Source organism: Arachis hypogaea, chromosome 8 (genome assembly GCF_003086295.3).
Source record: "Arachis hypogaea cultivar Tifrunner chromosome 8, arahy.Tifrunner.gnm2.J5K5, whole genome shotgun sequence".
In the NCBI taxonomy this organism is placed as follows: Eukaryota; Viridiplantae; Streptophyta; class Magnoliopsida; order Fabales; family Fabaceae; genus Arachis; species Arachis hypogaea.
In genome coordinates, this window is record NC_092043.1 from 32,342,585 (window position 1) to 32,369,808 (window position 27,224).

Consider the following 27,224-nt stretch of genomic DNA (forward strand, 5'->3'; position numbering starts at 1 on the left):
CAATCTTCATCTTTTTCTTTCCACGTGTCAATCTTGATAATTCCTAGCTATCATACGCACCTAAACAGCTTAATCTTATGAATCCTGATGATAACTCTATATTAATTAATATCCATCCACAACGCTCCCAGGATTATATTATTAGACATTAGTTATCTCTAATTTCTTTATATTATTAGACATTAGTCATGTGAAACGACCATATATAGAAATATTGATTAATCAATGCATTCTATATATATAAGACAACAAAATTAGAGAATACGTACGTACGTGTGCATGTCTAATTAAGAGTTCTTAATTGACTCAATATCACAAGTGGATGTCTATTTAAACAAGAAGAAAGAGGGTTGAACAGGGAATTGCCTATTTGAAAATGGAAAAAACAGGAGAAAGAACTGTGCAAAAAAGTGACCGAAATAATATGTTCTTGTAGGAAGAGTTCTGGTTTGTCTTTAGTTTTGGCTTCACATTACATAATAACTCAGTTTAATTTTTAAAAATATTGCTATCATGTAAGAACATGGAAGTGAAGGCAAAGGAAAATCGGATTTGTACAAGTAAACATATATTTGGGATCTTGTTTTAAATAGTTATTCCATGAAAACGTATTCGACAAGAGTGGGCCGGCTAGTACACCTTTTTTAACCTATTCGCTACCCTTAGGTTTTAATTTAATTCATAATCTAAATAATCATTACAACAAAACAACTCAAAGCTAATATAAACAAATCGATCAACAGAACAAGCCGCCAAATTCTATTTGTTACATGATCACCACTTCACCAACTAGAACTTGCTTAGTATTAGTTGGTGGATTTGTACTAACTTAACTATAAGTTGAATTTATAGTTCTAAATTATAACTATAAAAAATAATAGAGATTATCAGAATTTATTATTTTTTGCCATGACTTAGTAATCAATTCAATTCCTTTAATCTAGTAATTCAATAATATATTTTATTTTATATTTTTAAATATTAATGACTAACTAATAATAAAAAATAATAAATTTATATAATTTTCTAGTATTTATTTTATAACTAATATTAAAAATATAATTATTATGTGTCTTATTTTATTAGTTTAAATTTTTAAAAAAATAATATTATAATATAATATCAAATTTTTTTTAAATTTTGAGCTCGATCCCTGTGAAATGGTTTTAAAATCATACATACATGGCTTCAGTTAGAGCCATAGAAATTATTGTACTCTATCCATTAGGGTATGCAAAAAAAAAAAAGAGTAAAAAACCTGAAGGTTCCTTCTTGGAGCCTAAATTAACTTTTGTCTCTATATATAGATGTGTATCCCTTAGGTTCACAATAATAATTAGACCACACCATTTCTCTTCCCTCTATATATATAATGCTTAAAGATACATTCACATAAAAGTAACAACCATCTCTCAAACCTTCAACCTATCTACAGTATACACATAACTCATTAATTAATAGTTACATCAAATATTCCAAACCCTAATTAGCTTTCAAAGTTGAAACAATTCAAGCTAGAAAGCCTAAACCTTTTTCATCGAACTTCATCTTCTTCTTGGATCTAGCTACTTCATATAGAAGAAATTAAAGAGGATCCTCATGCACGTAATGCATAGCATGAAAGCTGAGCTAAAAGGAGCATCTTCTATCTCCTTCCAAAACCACAGCCTCTTCAACACAGCACCACATAGTTCACTCACCGGAGCACTCAAAGGATGTCTCGGAAGCCTCGACGGCGCGTGCATCGAGAAGCTTCTTCTCCACTGCGCAAGCGCCTTGGAGAGCAACGATGTAACCTTGGCACAACAAGTGATGTGGGTCCTCAACAACGTTGCTTCACCAACCGGTGACACAAATCAAAGGCTCACATCATGGTTCCTCAGGGCACTGATCTCTAGGGCTTCAAGGATTTGCCCTACAGCCTTGAGTTTCAAGGGGAGTAGCAACAACATTCAGAGGAGGTTGATGACGGTTACCGAGCTAGCAGGATACGTGGATCTCATTCCATGGCACAGGTTTGGGTTTTGTGCTTCAAATAATGAGATTTTCAAAGCAATTTTAGGGTTCCAAAGGGTACATATCTTAGACTTTAGCATCACTCATTGTATGCAATGGCCTACTTTCATTGATGCATTGGCCAAAAGCCCTGAAGGTCCTCCTTCACTTAGAATCACTGTCCCATCTTTTAGGCCACCGGTGCCTCCATTGGTGAATGTATCAACTCATGAGGTTGGCCTTCGGTTGGCGAATTTCGCAAAGTTTAAGGATGTCCCTTTTGAATTCAATGTCATAGGGAACAATTTAGGTCCCTTATTAGCACCTAATAATTCTGAATTAAGCAATGAATCAACTAGTTTTCATGTTGAGTCATTGCTGAGTCTGTTGAATCCTAGTGTGCTAAACCTTAGGGATGATGAGGCTTTGGTCATAAATTGTCAAAATTGGCTTCGTTATTTGTCTGATGATAGAAAGGGAAACCAACGTTGCCTTTCTCTCCGTGATGCTTTTTTGAGTTTAGTTAAAGGTCTTAACCCTCAGATTGTGGTTTTGGTGGATGAGGATTGTGATCTTAGTTCACCAAGCCTCACATCAAGAATTGCAACATGTTTCAACCATCTCTGGATACCCTTTGATGCATTGGAGACTTTCTTGCCTAAGGACAGTTGCCAGAGGACAGAGTTCGAATCCGACATTGGACAGAAGATTGAGAACATCATAGGATATGAAGGGCATCATAGGATAGAGAGGTTGGAGTCAGGGATGCAGATGTGCCAGAGAATGAAGAATGCTGGTTACTTGAGCCTCCCATTTTGTGATGAAACGGTTATGGAAGTTAAGGGTTTGCTTGATGAGCATGCTAGTGGATGGGGGATGAAGAGGGAAGAAGGAATGTTGGTTCTCACATGGAAAGGAAACAGCTGTGTCTATGCCACTGCTTGGGTCCCCAGTGAAACCAGGGATCCTATTGGTTTCGATGCAACTATGGCATAAAACAACTCATAGTATGACTCATTTTTCTTATATTCATTATTTTATTGTCACAAAATTAAATGTAATTTAGAATTATATACAAAATTGTGGCGATAAAGTGATGAGTATATGATATTTGACAGATATACATGCATGCAAACACATCTGACATCTCTATGATTGTGTTTATGTCTTAGTTTAGGTATCAAATGTGATGAGTAACAAGAAAAATGAGTTACGTGTTATACTGGACACGTCAACATACATAACACATGATCACAAGATTCCAAAGTTAATTTGGGCCTACGAGGGGATATGGGTTATGCATGCCACAATGGTCCATGGAGTGTGGCAGACGATTTTTCATCACTTTGTGAAAGTAAAAAAAAAGGCTGCAAATTGATACTGAAATTATTATGACAAGAAGGAAGAAGAAGAGAAAAGAAAAAAACGGCTGCATTTTAAGAATTGTTTTTCGTGTGGCTAGATTTGTAATGAAGCTCAAATACATTGGATCACATGAAAGGCAAAAAGGAGATATGTGTACAATGTACTTTGTATGAGACAAATTAAAAAATTGTCTCTTCTTTGTATTATTGTTTTTTTTTTTTATGCAGCTTTAATATTCGTTTCTATTATCACAGCCTTAAGTACGGGTAGGTTGTATGAACTATGAAGAGAAAAAAAAAAATCTGTCTTATTATATACTCAGTTCTAATAATAAACTAAGCATTTCGGATTAGCAAACTTTGTATCAAAACAAAAAATAACAAATGTGTTAGCATTTAAGGTAACGTACCTCAATATATAATATCATAGTTTTGTTGCATTTAATGGCTGATTCAAAAACTTACTGTTAGTTCCTCTCAATGAGAAGAATTTTTCAAGAGGTATCAATGAATATAACACATTTTTATTTTTGATGAGTAGTTAGTTAGGCTGTTATGTGTTGTGCATGAGAGTATAGATAAGTACAAAAAGGACCACACAGAAAGTTAAATTTAATTTTATGAGTAGTCTTCTTCAGTATGAAGAGTCACAGGCTAAGGCCAAACAACTATATTCGGAGTTGTATTGGTGATAATGATGAGTCATGGAGGCAAATTGACGAACCCATGGCAGTAATGGGTCCAGATGGGACCGTGATTTTGTTAATTTTGTTTGTGTTTATTAATTATTAGTACTGGAAAGCAAATTGCTTGGTTCATGTCTTCGTGAGACCACAAAAAGAGTTAATATAAAAAAATAGATTCCGACCTGCCGGATTCGAACCAGCGACCTAAGGATTACTGGGTGAACCACTACAGTCCTCCGCTCTACCAACTGAGCTAAGGTCGGATAATATTTTTTTAAGGCTATAAATTTGATCATGTTCCTTACTTCTCTTGGAGTCTACAAATGAAGGAAAAATTCGTCGACAGCAGGATTCGAACCTGCGCAGGCAAAGCCCAACAGATTTCGAGTCTGTCTCCTTAACCACTCGGACATATCGACGCTTTTGTGAAAATTCCTCCAATAATGTATTAAGCACATGTTACAGTGCAAATTATTTTTAAATTCTTCCTAGCTCCCTGTTAATCTTTTATTAAGAAACTACATTTGAGTGATCAACAAGAAGTACCAACTATATATAGCTTTGATAAATGCTAGGAAACTATTAGATTTTTATTATTTTTGACCATCAATATTTAAAAATATATAATAAAATATATTGTTAGATTATATAGAATAATATTAATGACAAAAAAATAATAAATTCTGATAATCTTGTAACATTTTTAGTATAGCTTATTATGCAAGGCCTATGCTTAACCAGCCTAGCCATTTGCCTTTGAAACTGAAAACTAAACGAGGAAGCGAGACCTGGATTTGTCATCCAAATTCCCTTCTTAGACGCGTTGCAACTAGCAAATTGGAAGAAAAGGAAATGAGAGATATTATTCACTTTCCTATAAATAAGTTGTTTTGCTATGATTGAGTATTTGTATGATTCTTTACCACGAACCCATGATATAATATAATATATATATATCACGTTGGCACATTCACAGGAATTGGATCAACAAGCAAGGACTTTATTCTGGTCTTTGATCTGTTGTCTGGTCGTCCATGTCCATCTCCATGTTGGTATGTGAATTGGGCAATACGGGCAAGGTTCATGGCTACTTCTATGAAGGATTTGTCGAATGTAGAATCCATCACTAGGCATCTGTTCATATTCTTCCATGCTTCGTCAATCACACTTCTCAAGTACCTTCGTGCGTCCTCTTCGGAGTCACCCGTTTCATTCATGTAGCACGTCATTGAATTCGCGGTTTCACCGCACTCCATCTCATCCTGCATTTTGATAATAATGTAAGCATTTTTTTTAAATATAGAAAATGTGCAAGAAATAAATATGAATTCATATAATTCTTAATTGATTAGCAGGGAATAATTAAAATACCGCCGAGGTGGCCAAATCATTGCTAATCCTGAAAATGGTGGACGAAGAACGCAAGAGTTCGTGGTAGTTGATTAAGGAATGAAGTGCTTGCTCTGATGTTTCTTGGTTGAGTAAGAAGAAGGAGTGAATAAGACAAATCCCGCCTGAGCACGACACTAAACCATTTTCCAAATACTCCTTCAATCTTGGTACAACTTTGTTGTTGGACCATTTTGCTTCTTGTAGAAACGATTTGCACAAATCACACCACTGATATCATAGTATAGAGTATAGTCATATCAATCAATTTATGAATCCTCATAATAATTTTGTAGACAATAGTGAAAACATTAATTTAGGCATCTAATTAAGAGTTTATAAGACTTGAAGGCATACAGCTTTTTTGAGATGGGGAAGACACTTGAAGGCATGATCTTTAAAGATGTCAAAAGCAATCTCGTTGACAGTGTTATAGAGTGCTAAGAAGCACAATGTCATGTAGTCTGGGAGATCGTTAATTGCATTTACATCCCATCTGATATAAAAGCATGCATATAATTATTATAATTAAATTTTGCCGCACTAAGTTATTATTGAAAAAATATACTACTAATTAATATAATAAAGTAACCTCTCAACAGCATCCGTGAAGAGTTCCAATTCATCCAAAGTACCATGAACATCGTAGACATCATCAAGAACGGTGACTAAAGCTGCCACCTTAGTAAGTTCTTTACGACAATAAGAGAAATTGGGATGTGAGACTATTCCCAATGACCAAAAGAAGGATTCTGTTAACCTATCTCGAGCAAAGCTCAGCTTGCTAGCGAGGCCCATGTCCCTCCACCATCTATAAATGTGAAACATTGAGTTGGTCTAGCTAGTAACATTCAGGTAAATTCAGGTAAAAAAAATTCTTTTACTATAAAACAGATAAATGTACAAACCCAAAAAAAATCTTATTCGATGGTCATAGTAAAAATATAATTATTCATATATATTTTTTTATTAATCTAGATTTCTAAAACAAATAATTTCATTATTTATTTTTATTTATCGACTTAAACTTTAAAAAAAAAAATTTATTCATCTGACCTTGCCATCTGTTGTAACTCTTGTTGATGTAATGACTGAAGCATGTTAAAGTCAAGCTTAGCAAGCTCTAATAGCAATTGATTGTGTGGTTCATTTTTATGATATGTGTCAATGTATCCCCTTGCCTCTACTCTGTAAGGGCTATGGTGAGAAGGAAGCCCCTCCAACACTCTTCTAACGCTTTCTTTTACTTTGTTCTCTGTCCCCTCATTTGTTATTATGTTCATCATATTTGTTGCCGAAAATGCCCTTGCCTTCTCACATAGAGTTTCTCCGTCAAAGTTAAGGTGTGATGCCTCGTACAAAGTTAACATTCCTTGCACATCATTGCCAATTTCAGCCTTCAAGTTTCCCTCATCATCGTTGAAACTTTCAAATACATCTGCACCTCACAAAATCATCGTAGTAGTAAAAATAAACTGAGATGATTGATAGAGTTTGCTAATTTCTAAAGGAGTTGTGAAGATGTGTTTAGTTTTATACACCTTGGGAGACGTGAAAGGAATGTTGTCTGAGAATTCTGAAGAGGAGAGCAGTAGCATGTAGTGTTTTCTGTGTATGATGAAGCATATGTTGTGAAGAATGAATGCGGGAAAGAGCAGAGTTGATGTGGTTTGGGAACTTGTAGGAGAGGCCCAACCGATGAAGGTCGTCAATGAATTCAAGCAAGCTCAGTGGCTCCATGTCTGAACTATTCATCATTATGTATCGCACCTTCTCCTCTAGCTTTTTTGCCCTTTCTTCAATTCTTTCAACCTGCACCGTGTCAAAATTTCCAATTATTCTCGTTCTTTTTAACTTTAGAGAGGTAAACAATGACTATCTTAAACAACATGAATAATTATTAATTTAATGTTACTAATTAAATTTAAAATTAATTTATTTTTTTAATTCTATTAATTTATATTATTTATATATTATTTAAAAATATTATTGATTATTTATATTTTTTTTTTCTATCTAGCTCCAACACCTCTTTTATTTATTATTAGTATATTAGATATTAAAGTGCCCATTAATTTATTTTTTATAAATTAAATATGAATAATAATAAATTTAAAATTATTCGATAAGAGGTAAGTGTTCATGTCATAGCCCAAATGATTAAGGTCATGATCTAAAATGAGTTGGTCAATTCTTAATATAGATTCAATAAAGTCAGTTTAAATTAAAAGAGATTTACAAGTTATACGAGTTAATCTACTCAATTTTTTCGGAATATAAAAACCAAGATGTGTTTGATCCGATTTGAAGAATAAGTCAGTGATTTTTTCTACTACTTTTTTAAGTATTATCTACATGAAAATATCTACACAACATGGATTAACTATCTATGCAATAAGAAAAAAGAATATTCATTATTTACAGAAAGAGATTTATAAGTGATAATTAAGCATTGTTTTTTTTGTTCCGTAAATATCTCATTAAATTAAGATATTTTTAATCTATTGTATATATAACTTGTTAAAACTCTTATTGACTTTAGTATCACAATCCTTTACAGATATTTTTATTTGTCATTTTAAAATTGACCTGTGAAGTTATTTCAAATACTTTTTTTATTGTCTCTTACTTCATTTTACAAAATCGGTGAAAACTCAAATGCAGTCAATTTTACGTGAAGTTAATATCTGAAAGTCATTAAATGATAAACGGCTCTCAGATATCAACTTCACGTGAAGTCGACTTCACCTTAGTTTTCACCTTACTCATAATATGATACATTTCAAAGCATATTATATTAAAATAAAAAAACCATTGGTTCAACTCTTAAAATTAATTTTTTTATAAATTATATATAATCAAAAATATTTTTTTAAAAAATTATATATCAACTCTCTATCTTATTATGTGAATAAATGTTAAAAATAGTTAAAAGTAACAAATTCAAGTTTAAAACAAAAAAAAAATATAATTAACTTATAAAATATTATGGTTTTCTTCTTCACTCCAAATCATCAAACTCCTATATATATAAGATCATGTTTTTCGTTACTACATTATTGAAATTTTTTTTTTAAAAATATACGTCCTCTATTTGTTTTTCTATGAGATTAATTAAGACTTAAGAGTGGGAATAACTTTTGGTTACTTTTGAAAATTTTGGGACAAAAATATGATGAAAAGAAAAATAAGGACAACATTAATACTTATTTAAATGTTTAGGACAAAAATAATATTTTGTCTTACATAAAAATCTATCTGCAATGGTTACTTATAAATAGTACATTTTTTCAAATTTAATTTATTTATTATGGGAGTATGACAAAACATAAAAGTAAGGGTTTTGTCTTTTAAAATAATAATAATAATAATAATAATAATAATAATAATAATAATAATAATAATAATAATAATAATAATGTCACTAGGATTAACGGTTTAGGGAGTAAATATTTCCAAAAATAATACAATATTTAAGTATAATTTAGTTACATATCTACGTAGTTCTTATTTTGAACAATTTAATTCTTTGAAATTAATATAATATATATCTACTTTTGAAAAAAAAAATATTTTTAGATACATAGAAACTAAAACCCACATTAAAAATTTAATGAAAAAAGGTTTCATCCATACGGTTAAAAAAATGCGTTTAAGCATGATTAATTTATGGTTTTTTTGGGGGTAACGAATAACCGTGGAAAATACTTTCTAATAAAATTTTTACAACTAGCGATTGTCAAAGGCATTCTATTAAAATAATATTTTTAGAGGTTGTGAAAAATATATTTTCCTTGTAATGTATATATTATTAATATTATATTTCAAAGAACCTTCCATCAATTTTCCTAATTATAATTGAATAATAATTTTCACAAACGAATTGTTGTGTCTCATATGGCGATGATAATATAGAGGAGCATGTATGGAAGATAATCCTTCACTCTCAATCCTACGTCCTGATTTTTTTTTTCCATTTCCATCTTCATTTTCTATAACCGGAAAATACTCCTCTTCATTTCTGATTTTTACGAGAAAATATAGTTTTATATGGAATTTGCACAGAGATGGTCAGTTCAATGAAAACTACATTAAAAATTAACTATGTAGTCGTCTCATTCTTACTTTAAAATTTAATGAAAAAAGGTTTCATCCATACGGTTAAAAATTTGAGTATATGGGGTGATTTCTTAAAAAAGATTTTTTTAAGTGTTTTTTTACCAAAATAGTAAAATTAATTTGATATTTAGATATTTTATGTAAAATATTTTTTATTTATTAATTATATTTAAGCATAATAATACAAAAAAACTTATTTTTCTTATTGTGTTAAAATATTTTTTAAGTAAAAAAAATATTTTTAAAAAATTTATAAATTATAATTTTTAAAAAAGATATTTTTATATTTTTAATGTTTTTATTTATTTTATTATTAAAAATTTATTAAATACACTAAAAAAATAAAAATAATATTTTTTAATAATTTAATGACACCTAAATAAATACATGATTAAATACATGTAATATAAATTTAAAAATAAAAAATATATCATAAATACTGAACGATTTATGTTTAAAATATTTTTTTAATTTTTAAATATTAATACCTATATCGGTGTGATTCTTCTTCTTCTTCTTCTTCTTCTTATTATTATTATTATTATTATTATTATTATTATTAAACTATATATATTAAATTAACTATGTAGTCGTCTCATTCTTACTTTAAAATTCTCCTACATACAGATATCTTTTTCTACCCCCCTCTTCATCTTCAAAGAATGATTTTTATCCGTATTCTCATCCTACGTGTATGATACACCTATGCTTAGGAATATTATCTATTATTGCTATGTATCTCTAGTATCATGTACCACCGGCATGTACGGGTGCATATGGTCCACTTGCCCCGGTCAAATATTTTAAAGATTAATTTGTTATAATTTTATTGAATTTAATATTGGATAAAATTTTAAAAATAGATTCGATCTATGTACATTTTAAGAGAACTAAAAAAGATATATATGTTTTAAATTAATTTTGATATATATTATATTATATTAATTATAAATTTATTATTTTATTTTTAATCACATTTATTGAATTAGAAAATAGATAAAAAAGTATCAAATTAGAATTTATAGACAAAAACAAATTCAAATCAACTTTTTGATAAGAAATTTTTTTTTATAAATAAATAAGTGCATTATAGATAAATTTCTTTCTAAATAAATTTTTTTATAAATTACTATTAAAATTTTAAATATTCAATTTTTACCGAGTTTAGATCGGATATAATTATAGCATAAAAATATTTAAATTTTATTGAGTTTAGAATTAAATTAAAATCTAAAAAATAGACTGGACGTATATTTTCGGCTTATGAACATTCCTACCAGGCATGTGGTGTCCAAAAGTGCCGTATTAGAGCTCATAATACGGAACAGAATGTTGTGTGTAGAATAATATATGAGAGTGAGATAAAAAAAGAATATGATTATTTTGGTGTTGAGACTTTTCTAACTACTTAAAAGAAACAACGAGAGAAAACAGGAATATGAATTGAATACGAAGATACAAGCTAAGGGAGAGCTAATCATTCAAGGTGATTATTCGACCATTTCTGTTACCATGTTGATGGGAAAAAAAATACACGACCAGAAGATGAATTATATGCACATTTCAGAATTTTGGTAGTTAGTTAATTAGTTAGTTACCTACCACGTGATGATTGTGGTGGGACTGATGATGAAGAAATTCATACGTCCATAGATTGGGCTGGTAATTAGCTGAACGCCTTCCAATTAACTGGCCATCATCCTTTTTGGTGGAGCCACAGATGAAATGTATTTTTGCAGTGGCATGAGTAACTGTTTTGCGTCCAAAGTGGTTCCTATGTTTTACTACTACTACTACCCTTTGTGTGGTTGATAGGGCGTAGGGCAGAGATATCAACTCACTTGCCATTGTTATCGAGTTATCAACTATTATATATCACGTTCTCACTAACACTATGATATTATATAAGTTAATAACACGTTTTATTTTTGCAATGTGTGAGGTGAGCCTACTCCGCCATTTATTTATAGGCCTCATAAGTCATCCATCAACTCAAGAAAAAGTACAAAAACAACAAGGTCTTTCATTATTTTGGGAATAGAATTTGATCAATTCTATAATGTTTATGAATTGATGTCTAAATTTTATTTAACTTATTTTTTTAGTAAATTTTAATTTTTTAAAAATGATTTATTTTTATATTTTTTAAATTAAATATTAATTTTTAATTTTTAATTTTTTTAATAAGTAAACACAATTTTTTAGACACTATAACATTTACTATAAAATTTATTCATTTTTATATTTTAAAATAAATATTAAATAATTATTTTTTTATAATAATTAAACATCCAACTTTTAGGCATCACAACAACTACCATTATATTAAAGGCTCAATCATAACAACTACCTTTATATTAAGTGTTGTCGCTTCAAAATCAATTGTCAGATATTGATATTAATTTTGTCGTTTAGTTTCTTTTAATTTCCATCTTCTTTAATTTGGTTTAATTAAAAACAATGATGATATATATTCTTCAACAACATTAGTTTAAAATTTTATTATTTTACTATATTACTATAAACAAGTTTAATGATTTTGTTATTGCAAGTTTAATTTTCTACTATATGTCATATATTTTGATGAGCGATGACTGATTATTTAATTAAAAAATATATAAATCAAAACATATAAATATATATAAATACATAATAATTAATTTGATCAATAATTTTTAGTGCACATGAGCATTTTTGTTATTTTAAACATTAGTTTTGATGTTAAATGATTAAATCTCTATTTTGCCTTTTCCAAATCGAATTTGAGATACTATCAATATGGAGGTGAAAATTCAGGTGCAGTCGACTTCACGTGAAGTTGATAGTCGAAAGTCGTTAGATAAAAATTTAGTCAAATCAGTCAAATTATTTAACGGCTCCTAGTTATCAACTTCACATGAAATTAACTGTACCTAAATTTTCACTTAATATTAATTATCTCTTTTTTAATTTATTAATTTGGTTTCATTAAAACAAGAGTAAACACCAAAATTAGCTTTTAAAGATTTTAGATCTCACAAATACAATTCTTTCCCAATAAATTTTAATTTTTTACTATGTAAAAGTTATTAATAATTATTTTTATTAGACTGATCTTTTCTTTATTTCAGAAGAGGTAATTTATATTTTATAATAAAATTTTATGAAGACTATTTAATTATCTCGTAATAAAATTTGTTAGAAACATCTTTGTCTGACATGTAATTAAAAATTTTGTTAAAAGTAAAGAATGAGAAATAATATGCCTAACGAGATTTTTTTTTCAAAATTTTTAGAGTAATAAAAATTTATTGGAGACAAAATGTCTTTCCTAAAATTACTTAAAAACTAATTTAGATGTTCACTCTAAAAACAATGATGATATATTCTCCACCAACAATAACTTCAAATTATCTTCATTTTCAAATTCTGAAATGTTTGAATATATTTTATATCTCAATATATTAAATACATCCAAATATTTTTTTTAGAAATTAGAAAAATATTTAGAAAAGGTGCACATTATTGCTACGGAACTAAAAATATTGCACATGTAATTTAATTTACACATTTCGATTTATATATACCATTAGAAAAGAAAATGGAAAATGGAAAAAACCACATATCGAATGTGTGGTCCTCAGAAAAATTTGTGGGTGCTATTTGGCGTTGAGCAACAATTAACATAGCTTCATCAAACTACCTACCAAAATAAGGTGAGGTGTAATCTTTATATATTATAGAAAAAGAAATATATTTTTTCTATATTTATTTGTCACCACAAAATAATCAAAAAGGGAAATAATATATAAAAAAGAATAATTAGTAGTTCTTAAATAATGTGAATTTGTACTCTACCAAGGATCACATTTTGATTCGGGTTTGTTACTGCACATTTTAGATATGTTGCATGTATTATTGCACGATCTTTTCACCAAACGTTCGGATTGCATGTGTATCTCAATATCTCATAACTCTTGCCATTAATTTAATTTATTGAAAGTGCTTGCAACTTTCAATTGTAATTTGTGGCTAATAATAGAAAATACGGAACCCAAAATGCTATGTAGATTCCTTGTTCCTGTCAAGGATTCCAGGTTCTCATAGTTTTGGCGTTTGCCTTTGATGATGGACTTTGAATCTTATCCTTTGGTCATTCGGAAGGACAAACCTTAATTGCGCGAGTAATCATCAGAATAAAAGTTTATGTTAAATAAATTTAATTTGAAGAAAACTGTCACGAAGTATACATATTTGAAGAAAACCTTAATCTCGATCGTACCAAGAGAAATGGGTCCATATATATCTATAGGAAGGATGCTAGATTTATAGATTTCTCAATTCAATTCCTTGTTTAAATATGCAAAATGGTTACTTGTACACTAAAATCAACCACTAAAATCAGCTATCAATGTATTTGTGTATAGGAGGCCACTCAGATAAAGACGTCTAAAACGTTTTTTTTTAAAGATATTTTCATGTTTTGTTTTAATTGGTTTTTATATAATTTATTCGGTGTTCCTCATCACATATTATTAAATTCTTCAAATTTTTTTTCTCAAAAACAATAAAAACATTTAATTTAGACTAAAACAAAAAAGGTAATAAATTAATTATTAGATTTTTTTAAAAGATTATTTACATAAAAAATATATCAATTAAAAAATTCTAAAAAATAGTTTCTTTCATTTTAGTAAAATAACATTATTAAAGTAGACAAATTAATTATTTTCTTTTCGTATACAATTTTTTTAAGACATAAAAATAATTAATTAGGACATTGGTTAAGATAATTAAAGTCACTATTTCATTAAATTTTTAATTTAAAGAAAAATCCTAGTTAATTTTGGTATAGAGATTTCAAATTTAAAAACATTGATAAAAATTATGTTGAATTTTGATTTATTTGATTCTCATTTAAATTAATCACTATATAAATTAAAGTTATGTTTTGAAGTTATATTCGAATTTTAATCTGATTTTTAAAGTTTCAATTTACTTAGTTTGATTTTTTAACTTAAGTATCCGTGACTCATATTAGGGTTTTAAGTGTTTAGTTGAAAAAAATAAGGTAAAAAAAATTTCAATTGTCACATCAAATAATTGCTAGAATGTATAATGTAATAGTCGTTAGTCCATCTCAGCATGTCGTTAACGATTTTGTGAGACAGTGACAAAAATAAGATTAGGAACCAATGTGAGTCATAACTATTAAGTTGGGAGACTAAATTGAGTAAATCAAAATTTTTTAAATTAGATTGAAACATAGTTGTTAGAACCGAACTAGTGATCGAACCGATCAAGCTACTGGTTCACTGGTTTATTGGTTCAACCGATAAATTACTGGTTGAACCGATAAAATCGGTCTCACGTAAATATAAAATATAAAATAGTTAAAAACTTAAAATTAAAATTTGAAATACGTATCTTCACTAACATTTTATGAAGAATCAAGTCTCAACTTCTAAAAATAACTAATATAAAAAAAATCATAAAATTCTAATATTACAATAGTATCTTATTTTGACACAATAAAAAAATAATTAATTCATAAAGCCTATCATCTAACTATAATATCAGTAGATTTTAACGCTAACATCAAAATAAATAACCTTAATCACAATACTAGCGATAAAATAGATCAAGTAAATTAATAAATTTTTAGTGAAATTTATATTTATATTAATAATGGTATATAATTAAAATATAATTAATTTTAAAAATAAAAAATAAAAATTAAATTAAATTAGATATTTATGTATACTATATAATTAGTATTTGTCAAATATAATACTTAGAAGTGCAATGGCTAAGTGGAAAGTAGAAGTTATTTTTGCTCCAAGGTTCTTGATTCGAGACCTTGTGGAGACATTTTAAAAAGTTTTTCAAGCAGACCAGTTCGGTTAGACTGGTTTGCATCGGTTCTTACCGGTTCACTAGTTTTCCGGTCGAATTAGCCGATCCAGTTCGGTTTTTACAACTATGGATTGAAATACGAACATAATTTCAGAGACCAATAAGTATTATCTCTTTGTTAACAATTAAGTTGTTTTAATGGTAATTAAGATCTAATAATGGTTTATAATAAAAGAAGCATTCTTTTGCAACAATAAACCTATAGTAGTAGTTAGGGGTGTTCATAGATTAGATCATATCCATATAAGATGATCGGATTGGATCGAATCGGATCCACACTCTAATTAGATAGAAGTAAATATGTTTAAAAAATTAAACAAAAAAAATTATTGACTTTTTTATAAAAATAAGATTTTTTAATATTTTTTATTTTATGGATATATTTAATATCTGATCCAAACATAAAAAGTGCAAATATCGAATTTGATCTAATAAGTTTAGTGCGGATTGGATCGAAATTTCAGTCATATCCCATCTGTAAACATCCCTAACAATAATAACTAAAAAATTATAATGATTATATTTTTAACTAAGAGGAAGTGCAAAAAAAGTACTAAATACAAGAACATTTAATCAAATATTAAAAAAATTTTTTACTTTAAAACAGTTGGACTTTTTTTGCTCATATATATATATATATAATAATAATAATAATAATAATAATAATAATAATATTATTATTATTATGATAATTGTTTTATATATCACATAAATATAAACATTTTTTTTATGTGATCTTAAGAAAAGTTTTGTAAGTTCCGAACCTTGTTATTGATTTTTGTAGTGTTAGCCCTCATATTATCAATTTGATTCATATATATTTCGGATGATAAATTATTTGGTGACGTGCTTTCTTTTTTACTGTGATATACTTGTTTATTATTATTATTATTATTATTATTATTATTATTATTATTATTATTATTATTATTATTATGTACATTAAAAAATAACAGGCTAAATTATTACCATAACATAATAGAAGTATGAAAGTTTATCATTCTTCTCTAATGGAGGAAACAAAATTCTTTTCAATAGTTTATTTAACGTTTAGTAGAATAAAAATAAAATTTATTAGAATAAATTTTAGTACAAGTTTAATATTTTTATTTATCATAAAATATTTATAGAATTACTCGTAGATAAATTTTGAAAAAAAAGAAAAAAACCATGATTTTTAATTTTATTTTTAAATAAACTTTATTTTTAATTTTAAAATAAATTTTAATTTTATTTTTTAATAATATTAATTTTTTTACTGTATATAATTATTCAATTATTTTTTAATCATATATAAATAAATTACTCTTAATAAGATTTTTTGTGTTATTCAATTATCTTTTTTAAAAATAATTAATTATTAAAATAATTAAACTTTTCACAACAAAAATAATAAAAAAGTTATGAACGAAAAAAATTAACCATCCTGATAATTTTTTGTATTTTTATTTATATTTTAATCATAAACATAAATATAATTTAATTATATTATTTATGAAATGTGGCTATAGATGTAGATAAAATTTAGTTATATTACTTATATATAGTTTCATTGTATTGTATTGCTTATAAAGTTAGATTATAATTATGACAATAGAATTGTTCTTGTATTTTTATATGTGTGACTAATTGATGGTGTTAAAATATTACTCTTAATTATAAATGAGGTTTATAATTTAAAAAATTAAAGACTCAATTAAAAAGATACAAAAAAAATGATGTTAAAATATTCTAACTCTTTAAAATAAAAATATTCGAAATTCAATTAAAAATTATTTAAAATTTAAACTCAATAAAAATTTATATTCAATGTGTTTTGTATTAAATATATTTAATAACCTATTATATCATATTGGTTGAAATTAGTTTTTATAATGTTAATTTTTTAATAACACTTTATTAGAAAAAACCATCTTTTCAAAATTTTTTAAAAACTAATTAATATTACATATATTTTGTTACATTACATCTTGTTATAAAAAATTTATTTATTTCTAATGCTTATATTAAAAATAAAAGCAAAATTTAAATTAGTAAATTTTAATCTATAATATAATAATAATATAGTAATTATTTTATATATTATACGAATAAAAATTAATTGTTTTTTTATTTATAAAAATTTTAAGAGCTTGTTTTATATATTGTTTTATATATATATTGATGAATGTGATATATTTTTTTATGTAAATAATCTTTTAAAAAAATCTAATAATTAATATATTACCTTTTTCATTTTAGACCAAATTAAATGTTTTTTATTGTTTTTGGAAAGAAAATCTTTTGAAAAATTTAATAATATGTGATGAAGAACACGAATAAATTATATAGAAACTAATTAAAACATAACATAGAAACATCTTTTAAAAAAGACGTTTTAGGTGTCTTTTTCTGAGTAGCTTCCTTGTGTGTAAATACATATATAGTTTAATTTATTTTCAATGTGTAAATATATTTTAATATGTATTTTATATTGATGACTGATTTTGGTGTATATGTAGTATTACTCTTAAATAAATTTGTAATTTTTATTAAAGAAAAAGTCTAGAAACAACACTTAACCAACAAAAAAAAATTAAATAATTTTATACTATTAAAAATATTAATAATGAGTAGTTGATGATACAAATAAAAAAATCTGCTAATCCGATCCTAGCAATCTTCTATTTCATGTTGGCACATTCACAGGAATTGGATCAACAAGCAAGGACTTTATTCTGGTCTTTGATCTGTTGTCTGGTCGTCCATGTCCATCTCCATGTTGGTATGTGAATTGGGCAATACGGGCAAGGTTCATGGCTACTTCTATGAAGGATTTGTCGAATGTAGAATCCATCACAAGGCATCTGTTCATATTCTTCCATGCTTCGTCAATAAGACTTCTCAAGTTCCTTCGTGCATCCTCTTCGGAGCCACCCGTTTCATTCATATAGCACGTTATTGAATTCGCGGTTTCGCCGCACTCCATCTCATCCTGCATTTTGATAATAATGTAAGGATTTTTTTTTTAGTATAGAAAATGTGCAAGAAATAAATATGAATTCATATAATTGTTACCGTTGAGGTGGCCAAATCGTTGCTAATCCTGAAAACGGTGGATGAAGAGCGCAAGAGATCGTGGTAGTTAATTAACGAATGAAGTGCTGGCTCTGTTATTTCTTGATTGAGTAAGAAGAAGGAGTGAGTAAGAAAAACCCCGCCTGAGCATGAGACTGAACCATTTTCTAAGTACTCCTTCAATCTTGGTACAACTTTGTTGTTGGACCATTTTGCTTCTTGCAGAAACGATTTGCACAAATCACACCACTGATATCATAGTATAGACATATCAATCATTAATTTAGGCATCTAATTGAGTTAATAAGGCTTGATTAAACTTATAGTACATACAGCTTTTTTGAGATAGGGAAGACACTTGACTGCATAATCTTTGAAGATATCAAAAGCCATTTCATTGATAGTGTTGTAAAGCGCTAGGAAGCACAATATCATGTAGTCTGGAAGATTATTAATAGCATTTACATCCCATCTGATATGAAAGCATGCATATAATTATAATTAATTTTTGCTGCATTAAGTTATGGTTAGAAATATTTACTAAATAATATAATGAAGTAACCTCTCAACAGCATCCGTGAAGAGCTCCAGTTCATCCAAAGTACCATAGACATCGTAGACATCATCAAGAACGGTAACTAAAGTTGCCACCTTAGTAAGTTCTTTACGACAATAAGACAAATTTGGATGTGAGACTATTCCCAGTGACCAAAAGAAAGATTCCATTAACCTATCCCGGGCAAAGCTCAGCTTGATAGCCAGCCCCATGTCCCTCCACCACCTATAAATGTGTAAAATTGAGTTGGTCCAGCCATGTAACATTATTCTAATAAATTCTTTTTTTTTAAATATTTAACTTACATGCTAAAGTTAACAAATCTGACCTTTTCATTTGTTGAAGCTCTTGTTGATATAATGACTGAACCATGTTGAAATCAAGCTTGGCAAGCTCTAATAGCAACTGATTATGTGGTTCCTTTTTATGGTATGTGTCAATATAGCGTCGTGCCTCTACTCTGTAAGGACTATGGTGGTACGGAAGACCCTCCAACACACTCCTAGTGCTTTCTTTTACTTTATTCTCTGTCTCATCTTTTGATATTATGTTCATCAAATTTGTTGCTGAAATTGTCTTTGCCTTCTCACATAAATTTTCTTTCTCAAAGCTAAGGTGTGATGCCTCGTACAAACTTAGCATTCCTTGCACATCATTGCCAATTTCAGGCTTAAAGTTTTTCTCATCATCCGTAAAACTCTCAAATACATCTGCACCTCACAAAATCAGTGAAATTACTTAAATAACCTGAGATGATGGAGGTTACTTAATTATTTCTAAAGAGTTGTGATAATGATGTGTTTAGTTTTATAGACCTTGAGAGACGTGAAAAGCATGTTGTCTAAGAATTCTGAAGAGGATAGCAGTAGCATGTAGAGTTTTGTGCGTGTGAAGGTGCATATATTGTGAAGAATGAATGCGGGAAAGAGCAGAGTTGATGTGGTTTTGGAACTTGTAAGAGAGGCCCAACCGGTGAAGATCGTCAATGAGTTCAAGCAAGTTCAGTGGCTCCATGTCTGAACTATTCATCATCCTGTATCGCACCTTCTCTTCTAACTTTCTTGCTCTCTCTTCAACTTTATCAACCTGCAAAGTGTCAAAATCACCTTATTTTTTATGTCAACTTATTTCGGCTAATTTTTTTACGGAAAAATTTAGGGCCAGCAACTTTTGTATATTTTAGCCAGCACTTAATCATTAAAACAAAAGTAAATAATCTCTCATCATGTAATCTCACACCATTAAAAATATTATTAATGGCCAATTGATGGTTACAAAACACCAAAATTGCCGCCCCTAACATTCCTCTTTTTTTACATATGTATATTTATGACACTTATAACGTGAATTATGAGAATATTTTAGTGTTTTATATTGTTATAATAGCAGCACAACAAATATTTTGTAATAATTTTTTTAATTATAAAAGACAAAACGTGACATTTTCTAGTAAAAATATTTTTTAATTATAAAAAGACAAAAAGTCAATATTACATAATTTTGGGTCATTTTTAAAAAATTATTTTTAATAATCTAATATTAGAAAAAAAATTTCACGTATTTGTTATTTATGTGTGTTTTGGACTTTTGGTATAAAATAAAAACTGATCTCTTCTTATATTTTTTTTTCAAAAATTTTTATTTTGGATAAAAAAAATTTATGTATTTAAGTGAAAAATGTTATGTTTATGTCAAAGAGTTTATAATTTATTCATATATTCTTTTTTCAAACATTTTTTTGTATTTAAATAATTTATATGTTTAGGTAAAAAATGTTTTCTTTCTTTTTTTAAAAAAATTTATTTATTGTCAAAAGATTTATGTGTTTTAATAAAAAAAATTATGTAATTTTGTATGTTTCTTTTTAAATATTTATATATTTATATAAAAAAATTTCTGTATATTTACATTGGAAATAGAAACATAATAAAAAAAACGAAAAAGACACAAAAAAAAGGAAAAATATCGTAATTTCTGCTAAAAAAAACACGAATATAAAACTTGGTTATTAAAAAAAATTTCATCAAGATTTTTTAATTGAATAATAATTTTCACAAACAAATTGATGTCTCATACAACTGGCCTGGGGTGTCTGGAATAACATTTATTAGAGCTCCTAATAAGTAGTGGTGTATAAGATTGAATAAAATTGGGTTTGTTTTGAGTCCCACATTATTTTAAATAATGATTGGGTTTATTTTTGAGATCATTATTCGATTTTAGATTCAGTAAAATCTTACTATTTTTGAATCACATTAAAATTAAGTTTAAATCGATAAAATTTGGTCTTGATAAATTTTATGTCAAAAAATTATGATACACTTATTTATAAAAAAATACTTATTATTGAGAAATTGATATTCATATTTAAATGTGAATTTGTTCATAAATTCTAATTTCATGCTTCTTTAATTTATTTTTTAATTCAACAAATGTGATTAAAAATCAACTAATAAACTTATAATCAATACAACATATCATTAATTTAAAACATATATATTTTTTATAGTTTTCTTAGGGTGCATATGAATCGGGTGAAATCGGATTCGTTTTGATTTGGACCCAACCCTAACTAATGACTGAATCTATTTTTAAGACTCTTATTCAGATTTAGACCCGATAAAATAACACAAAATTATCTCCTAAAATATTCGCGTCCGGATCGAATTTTCAAACTGGACCGAACCATGTATATCCCTACTAATAAGGAATAGAATGGAGCATATATATATAAATAAGAGTGACATGATCACATGAAGCAAAAATATGATTATGGTATTGATGATGAGACTTTTCCTTAACTATTCAAAAGAAAGAAAGAAAGCAGGAGTATGAATTGAATACGAAGATACAAGGGAGCCCTAACTTCAAGGTGATTTATTCCTCCATTTCAGAATTCGCTAGTTAGTTAGTTACCTACCACGTGATGATTGTGGTGAGACTGATGAAGAAATTCATAAGTCCATAGATTGGGCTGGTAATTAGCTGAACGCCTCCCAATTAACTGGGCATCCTCCTCTTTGGTGGAATAACCACAGATGACATGAATTTTTGCAGTGGCATGAGTAACTGTTTTGCGTCCAAAGTGGTTCCTATGTTTTGCTACTACTACTCTTTGTGTGGTTGATAGGGCGTAGGGCACAGATATCAACTCACTTGCCATTGTTATCGAGTTATCAACTGCTACATATCACGTTCTCTCTGACACTCTAATATTATATAAGTTAATAAAACGTTTTATATATGTTTGTAATTTGTGAGGTGAGCCTACTCCATTATTTATAGGCCTCATTCATCCATCAACTCAAGAAAAAAGTTAGATCGAAAACAACAAGGTCTTTCGATCTTTCGGGAATAAAATCTATTAATGTTTATATTTTTAAATGAATTTCTTTTTTTAGTAATTAAACACCCAACTTTTAGACACCATATATATATATATAACAAATACCTTTATATTAAGTGCTCAAATTTCTATTTTGCCTCTTCAAAATCAATTGTGAGATACCAAACGTTAATTTGTCCTTTAGTTTAATTTCTTTTAATTTTCATCTTCTTTAATTTGGCTTAATTAAAAACAATGATGATATATTCTCCAACAACATTAGCTTCAAATTACCTTCTTCGTTTTATTTTTTTTAATTATTTCAATATATATTTTATAAGTTTAACTAGAAGTCAACTTTTTTAATCTTAAATTCTAATAACTCTAAATCTGAAATAAACTTAAATTTTAAGTACTCCAAAAAATAAAAATTTAAAATATAATCTTATAATAAAAAATTAACTAATATTGGCTACTTAAAAATTAGTTTTATATATTTTTATATTTTATATTTCAATATATTAAATACATTCAAACTAATTGTTTTCTAGAAATGAGAATAAATAATATTTACAAAAGTGCGCACATTATATATAATATTAGGTGAATAAATTATTTTTATAATTAAGTTCAATTAATTTTAGTCTTTCTTTTTCTTATGACTTTTCTTTTTTTTTCTTTTTTTTTTTTCAACTGAAATTTGTGGTTATCGATCTTTAAACTATTGAATGATCAACTTGTTTAAACTTAATTATCAAAAGATCAAGTAGCATTAACATATATATAAAGATCATGTTAGAACTTTACAAATTAATTATTGCGATTTATTAATTATGTATTGAAGTAAATAAAGAGACATAGAAAATTAGATTTTTAAATATTAAAAATTAATAACAAAACCCTAAATTTTAAGGTTTAGTTAGAGCAGCAAAGGAAGGCAACAAGTTGAGGTGGCATGCCACAATTTACCATCAAAAAATCAAATGGGATGGAAATAGAAAAAAACAACATATCCAACCGACAAGAAGATTTATTTCATATGTGGTCCTCAGAAGAATTTTGTGGGTGTTATTTGCCATTGATGAGCAACCATTTAACATGGCTTCATCAAACTACCTATCTTAATAAGGTAAGGTATATTATTTATGCATATTGCATGTATTGCACAATTTTTTCACCAAACATTCGGATTGCATCATTATCTCATAACTCACTACAATATTTATTGGCTATTGCAACAAATGTTTAAGATGACACTTAACAAAGGTTGCCTAACGTATATATAGGCAACTTTTTATATTAGTAACAATAAAATAGAATTATAACAACGAATTTTTAATCAACACACAATGAGTGTTGATAAATTAGAAGACACTTATCAAGCGTTACTCTATTAAATATACAAAAACAACTATTATAAAAATAATACATTACTCTTTTTAAGAGTTGTCTTTGAATTTATTTTAAACTTCACTTCTCAAGTGTTTCCTAAAATTTTTAATGTTTTTTAAACAAATAAAAATAACACAAACGGCAAGGCTAACTATTGTGCGGAAAAAAAGGGGAGAAAAAAAAAAAGAAAAAAGAGTCTCTCGTTCCTAGCGAAACCCCAACCCTAACGAAATCCCTAACCCCAATCGATTCCAAATGATTCATTCCTCTCTGGTTCTTCAATCCATTCGATGATAACGCGCGTTCCTTTATTGAGCTTCGATCTCAATCTTTGATCGCGAATGAGTTTCGATCGTTGAGCTTCAATCTTCTCTGCTCGCGAATGAGCTTTGATTCACTGCTCGTTGAGCTTCGATCCTCTCCTCCTCTTCTTGTTGAGCTTCGATTCTCTACTTGTTGAGCTTCGATCCTCTACTCCTCTTCTCGTTGAGCTTCGATCCTCTCTGCTTGTGTTCATCACTGCCAGTCACTGTTCGATTATCACTGCTCGCATTTTTTTGTAAGATTCTCGTTTTTGGCATTCTTCTGCAGGTACTGATGATTCTACCGTTCTTTCTCTATTCTATTTTAGCACCTTTTTGTGTTTTGAATCCTAATTTTTGGTTAAACTTGTTGATGTGTGCATTAATTTTAAACTTGTTCTGCTCTATTCTCACTACTCCAAAAGCCGATCAAATCATGAAGCTAACAGAAACTCCACAATAGCTGACAGCAGAGGCTGTAAATCGCTTCCGTCACCGTCATCGTTGTATAGCTCGAAGGCAACACCAGCTTCACAATCGGCATCATTTCTAAGGCCACGGAATTATGGAAACCTTGGCTATTGGAATGGGAGACGTCGGATAAGCGGCTGAAAAAGTGGTATGGAGACGGCAAAAATCGTGTTCCTCTCTTTTTGTGTTCATCTATACCGCCATCACAATTGGTATGATGCGGCCTCTTTCCTTTTCCTTTTTTGTTTTAATGTTTTTGGTGATTTGATCCCTAATTCTACTACTGGTGATACTATTGCTGTTACTATTTGCAATGATGACTGTCTCATTTTTAAAGCTCGTGATGCTTTCTTTGTGTTTTTGCACTTACTGATGATTGTGATTATATAATGGAGTAGAAGATTTTGATGACTTGTTATAATGAGTTTAACTTATTTGAGAAAAATAATGGAAGGACCACTTCCAATTTTCTTACTGATCTTGTATTTTTGTATTTTCTTTCACAAGTCTTTACTCTTCGTACAAGCCTTTCTCCTACCTTCAGCTCTCTGACCTTCTTTATTTTGCAATACATAAAATTTATAGACAACGGAAGTTATGAAATTCATGCTGGTCTGTTTGTAGAAGAACAAAAATGGTAGCAGAAGAGATGTGTTTCTTTAACAAGGTGTGTGCTTCTATGCGGTCTTTACTACTAATGAAATCTATTTTACTTTGTTCTGTCACTAACAATGTGCTTCTTGTTTTAGTAATTACTATTATTTATTAGTTATCATAATTGTCATTAATGCTATTTATTTATTATTTTGAAATGTTTTAACTTTGAAGCATAGTGGTCGTGACTAAATCCAGGCAAAGGAAAAAATAGAAGATGAAAGTTTTGAATTTCTCTGAATGTCTCTGAAAAAATTGTATTAGAGAGTTAACAATTCATATATAATAATCCATTTGCTACTTAAGCTACTGTGAAATGAATAGCTGAGGATCTATACTGAAACGAGGATTAAGTGAAATTTTAACACACAATATATATCATATATACGATGCTGCTAAACTTGTAGATAAGATAGATCTTTAATAGAGATCATGTTTGACTATTAAGGGAGATGATGTTTTAAAAATGTATAAAACAGAGTACATCTTTTAAGTACCATGAATTTTTATTGGGAATTTATTGTTAATATGATGCTACATGCATGATGAATTTTGATCGCTTTAAAATTAATTATATATTATTCTTATTAATTAATTAGCCTATTCTTTCTTGTTATATTTTCCAATAAATAAATATATATCTGTAGCAAGTTTCATGTGCTCAGAACTAAGGAATGATGTAAGTATATACATATGTCATATATCTAATATAATAATTAATACTACAATCAAATTCTGTCTTTCTCACAACAATTCTAAAAACTCTTTTATTTTTAGAAAAGAGTTAATTGTCACTTGGATCCGTGCTTGTATTTGAAGTAACTATCTCATACTAATTAAAAAATCCTTCATTTTCTTTCTAATGCTTTGGTTTGTGCTCTTGAATAGTTTTTATTTGATTTTAAATGGTTAATTGTTAATATTGGTGTTTGGTATTTATTTTTCTCTTGAAGAATATTGATAAACAATATTTATAAATCTTTGTCATATATAACAAATTATTGCGTCATGACCTCGTAAGATATTTCTATCTCATACTTATTTGCTTTTATATGTGTACGTTAATTCTTTTGCACTTTTTTTGTATGTATATTATTCTTTTGATGATATCAACCCAGAAGACCCTGATTTTTCTTCTATTCAAGGTTAAAATAGGACATTTTAATACGTATATTTAACAACTCACCTATTGTATAAGAGTGTCATGTCTAAACAATATTGATGTCACAAGTTTTGCAGAAGCTGGGCTTATTGAAAGCAAGCTTTCAAGACGTGATATACAGTTATTTACAGATGAAAACAGTGACCCATTTTACTTCTTTCCTGAAAGGTATGCATTTGTGACTTCCTATCTGTCTTTGGTAATGCATTACCATTCCAAAATCAGAGTTATTACAATACCCTAAAATATATTTTTTTTCTTTTAAGACTTACAATATTCATCTTATTTATTGCCCTCTGTCTGAAATTTTCTATAGCATTGGATATAATGATGATCTTCCTTTTCTCATACATTCATTTATACAGCCCTTTATCACGCCAAGATCTTGTTAGTTAAAAAATAGCCATGGAGAAGAGACAGCTTCCTGAAGCTGATAAAAAGGTTTCTTAACTTGTTAATTTGATATGCTCAACTATACTCTTGATTCAAGTTACATTGAACTGACACTGTACAAAATTTTTGGGTTTATCGACACTGAAAATATACACTCTAATGCTTGTCCTGCACTAGTAGCTGACTTCTCTGCTGGTGAACAGGGTATAATAGCTCTTGCATTTGGTATGTCATATTTCAAACTAAATTTGATTTTGCCTACTTGTTATTCCTCCCCCTAGTTGTTTCTTAATTACTTTTGGTTTCTAATTTTCATTTGTTTTTTCATTTTTTAGGGCGGGGTGGGGGTACTCAAAGTTATACACGATTGTTCCAGCCAGAGAAATCAGTAACCAATGCCCAGGCGGCTATTGCCCTTGCTATCGAAGATGCTTCTGACGTATTCAATGAAGAGCTTGCACGCA

At 28.3% G+C, this 27,224-nt stretch overlaps 3 protein-coding genes and 2 non-coding genes across 6 annotated transcripts; 1 reads left to right on the top strand and 4 right to left on the bottom strand.

Moving 5' to 3' along the window:
• The first annotated feature begins 1,159 nt into the window (after positions 1-1,159).
• LOC112707038 (scarecrow-like protein 32) lies at positions 1,160-3,717 on the top strand. Of its 2 annotated transcripts, none has more exons than XM_025758591.3 (2): positions 1,160-3,002; positions 3,168-3,717. In XM_025758591.3, exon 1 carries the CDS (start codon positions 1,600-1,602, stop codon positions 2,989-2,991), a length of 1,392 nt encoding a protein of 463 aa, XP_025614376.1. In that variant the 5' UTR covers positions 1,160-1,599; the 3' UTR covers positions 2,992-3,002; positions 3,168-3,717. The 2 variants fall into 2 exon arrangements, with proteins under 2 accessions (XP_025614376.1, XP_025614377.1); XM_025758592.3 differs by having other exon boundaries at positions 3,173-3,717.
• A 504-nt stretch (positions 3,718-4,221) lies between these two features.
• On the bottom strand, positions 4,222-4,308 carry TRNAY-GUA (transfer RNA tyrosine (anticodon GUA)). The gene is given in 2 exon segments: positions 4,222-4,257; positions 4,272-4,308. It is a non-coding gene; the product is annotated as a tRNA-Tyr (tRNA).
• Positions 4,309-4,382: 74 nt separating this feature from the next.
• Positions 4,383-4,464, bottom strand: TRNAS-CGA (transfer RNA serine (anticodon CGA)). The gene has a single exon. It is a non-coding gene; the product is annotated as a tRNA-Ser (tRNA).
• Positions 4,465-4,719: 255 nt separating this feature from the next.
• LOC112707039 (isoprene synthase, chloroplastic) lies at positions 4,720-11,492 on the bottom strand. Its single transcript, XM_025758594.2, has 7 exons — positions 11,156-11,492; positions 6,976-7,246; positions 6,491-6,872; positions 6,027-6,245; positions 5,792-5,930; positions 5,417-5,665; positions 4,720-5,307 (listed from the first exon to the last, which is right to left on the bottom strand). The coding sequence occupies exons 1-7, from the start codon at positions 11,399-11,401 to the stop codon at positions 5,002-5,004; spliced, it is 1,812 nt and encodes a 603-aa protein (XP_025614379.1). The 5' UTR covers positions 11,402-11,492; the 3' UTR covers positions 4,720-5,001.
• A 6,513-nt stretch (positions 11,493-18,005) lies between these two features.
• LOC112707040 (isoprene synthase, chloroplastic) lies at positions 18,006-22,312 on the bottom strand. The gene is made up of 7 exons (XM_025758595.3): positions 21,982-22,312; positions 19,877-20,147; positions 19,390-19,771; positions 19,068-19,286; positions 18,839-18,977; positions 18,506-18,754; positions 18,006-18,422 (listed from the first exon to the last, which is right to left on the bottom strand). Exons 1-7 carry the CDS (start codon positions 22,222-22,224, stop codon positions 18,117-18,119), a joined length of 1,809 nt encoding a protein of 602 aa, XP_025614380.1. The 5' UTR covers positions 22,225-22,312; the 3' UTR covers positions 18,006-18,116.
• Positions 22,313-27,224: the final 4,912 nt, after the last annotated feature.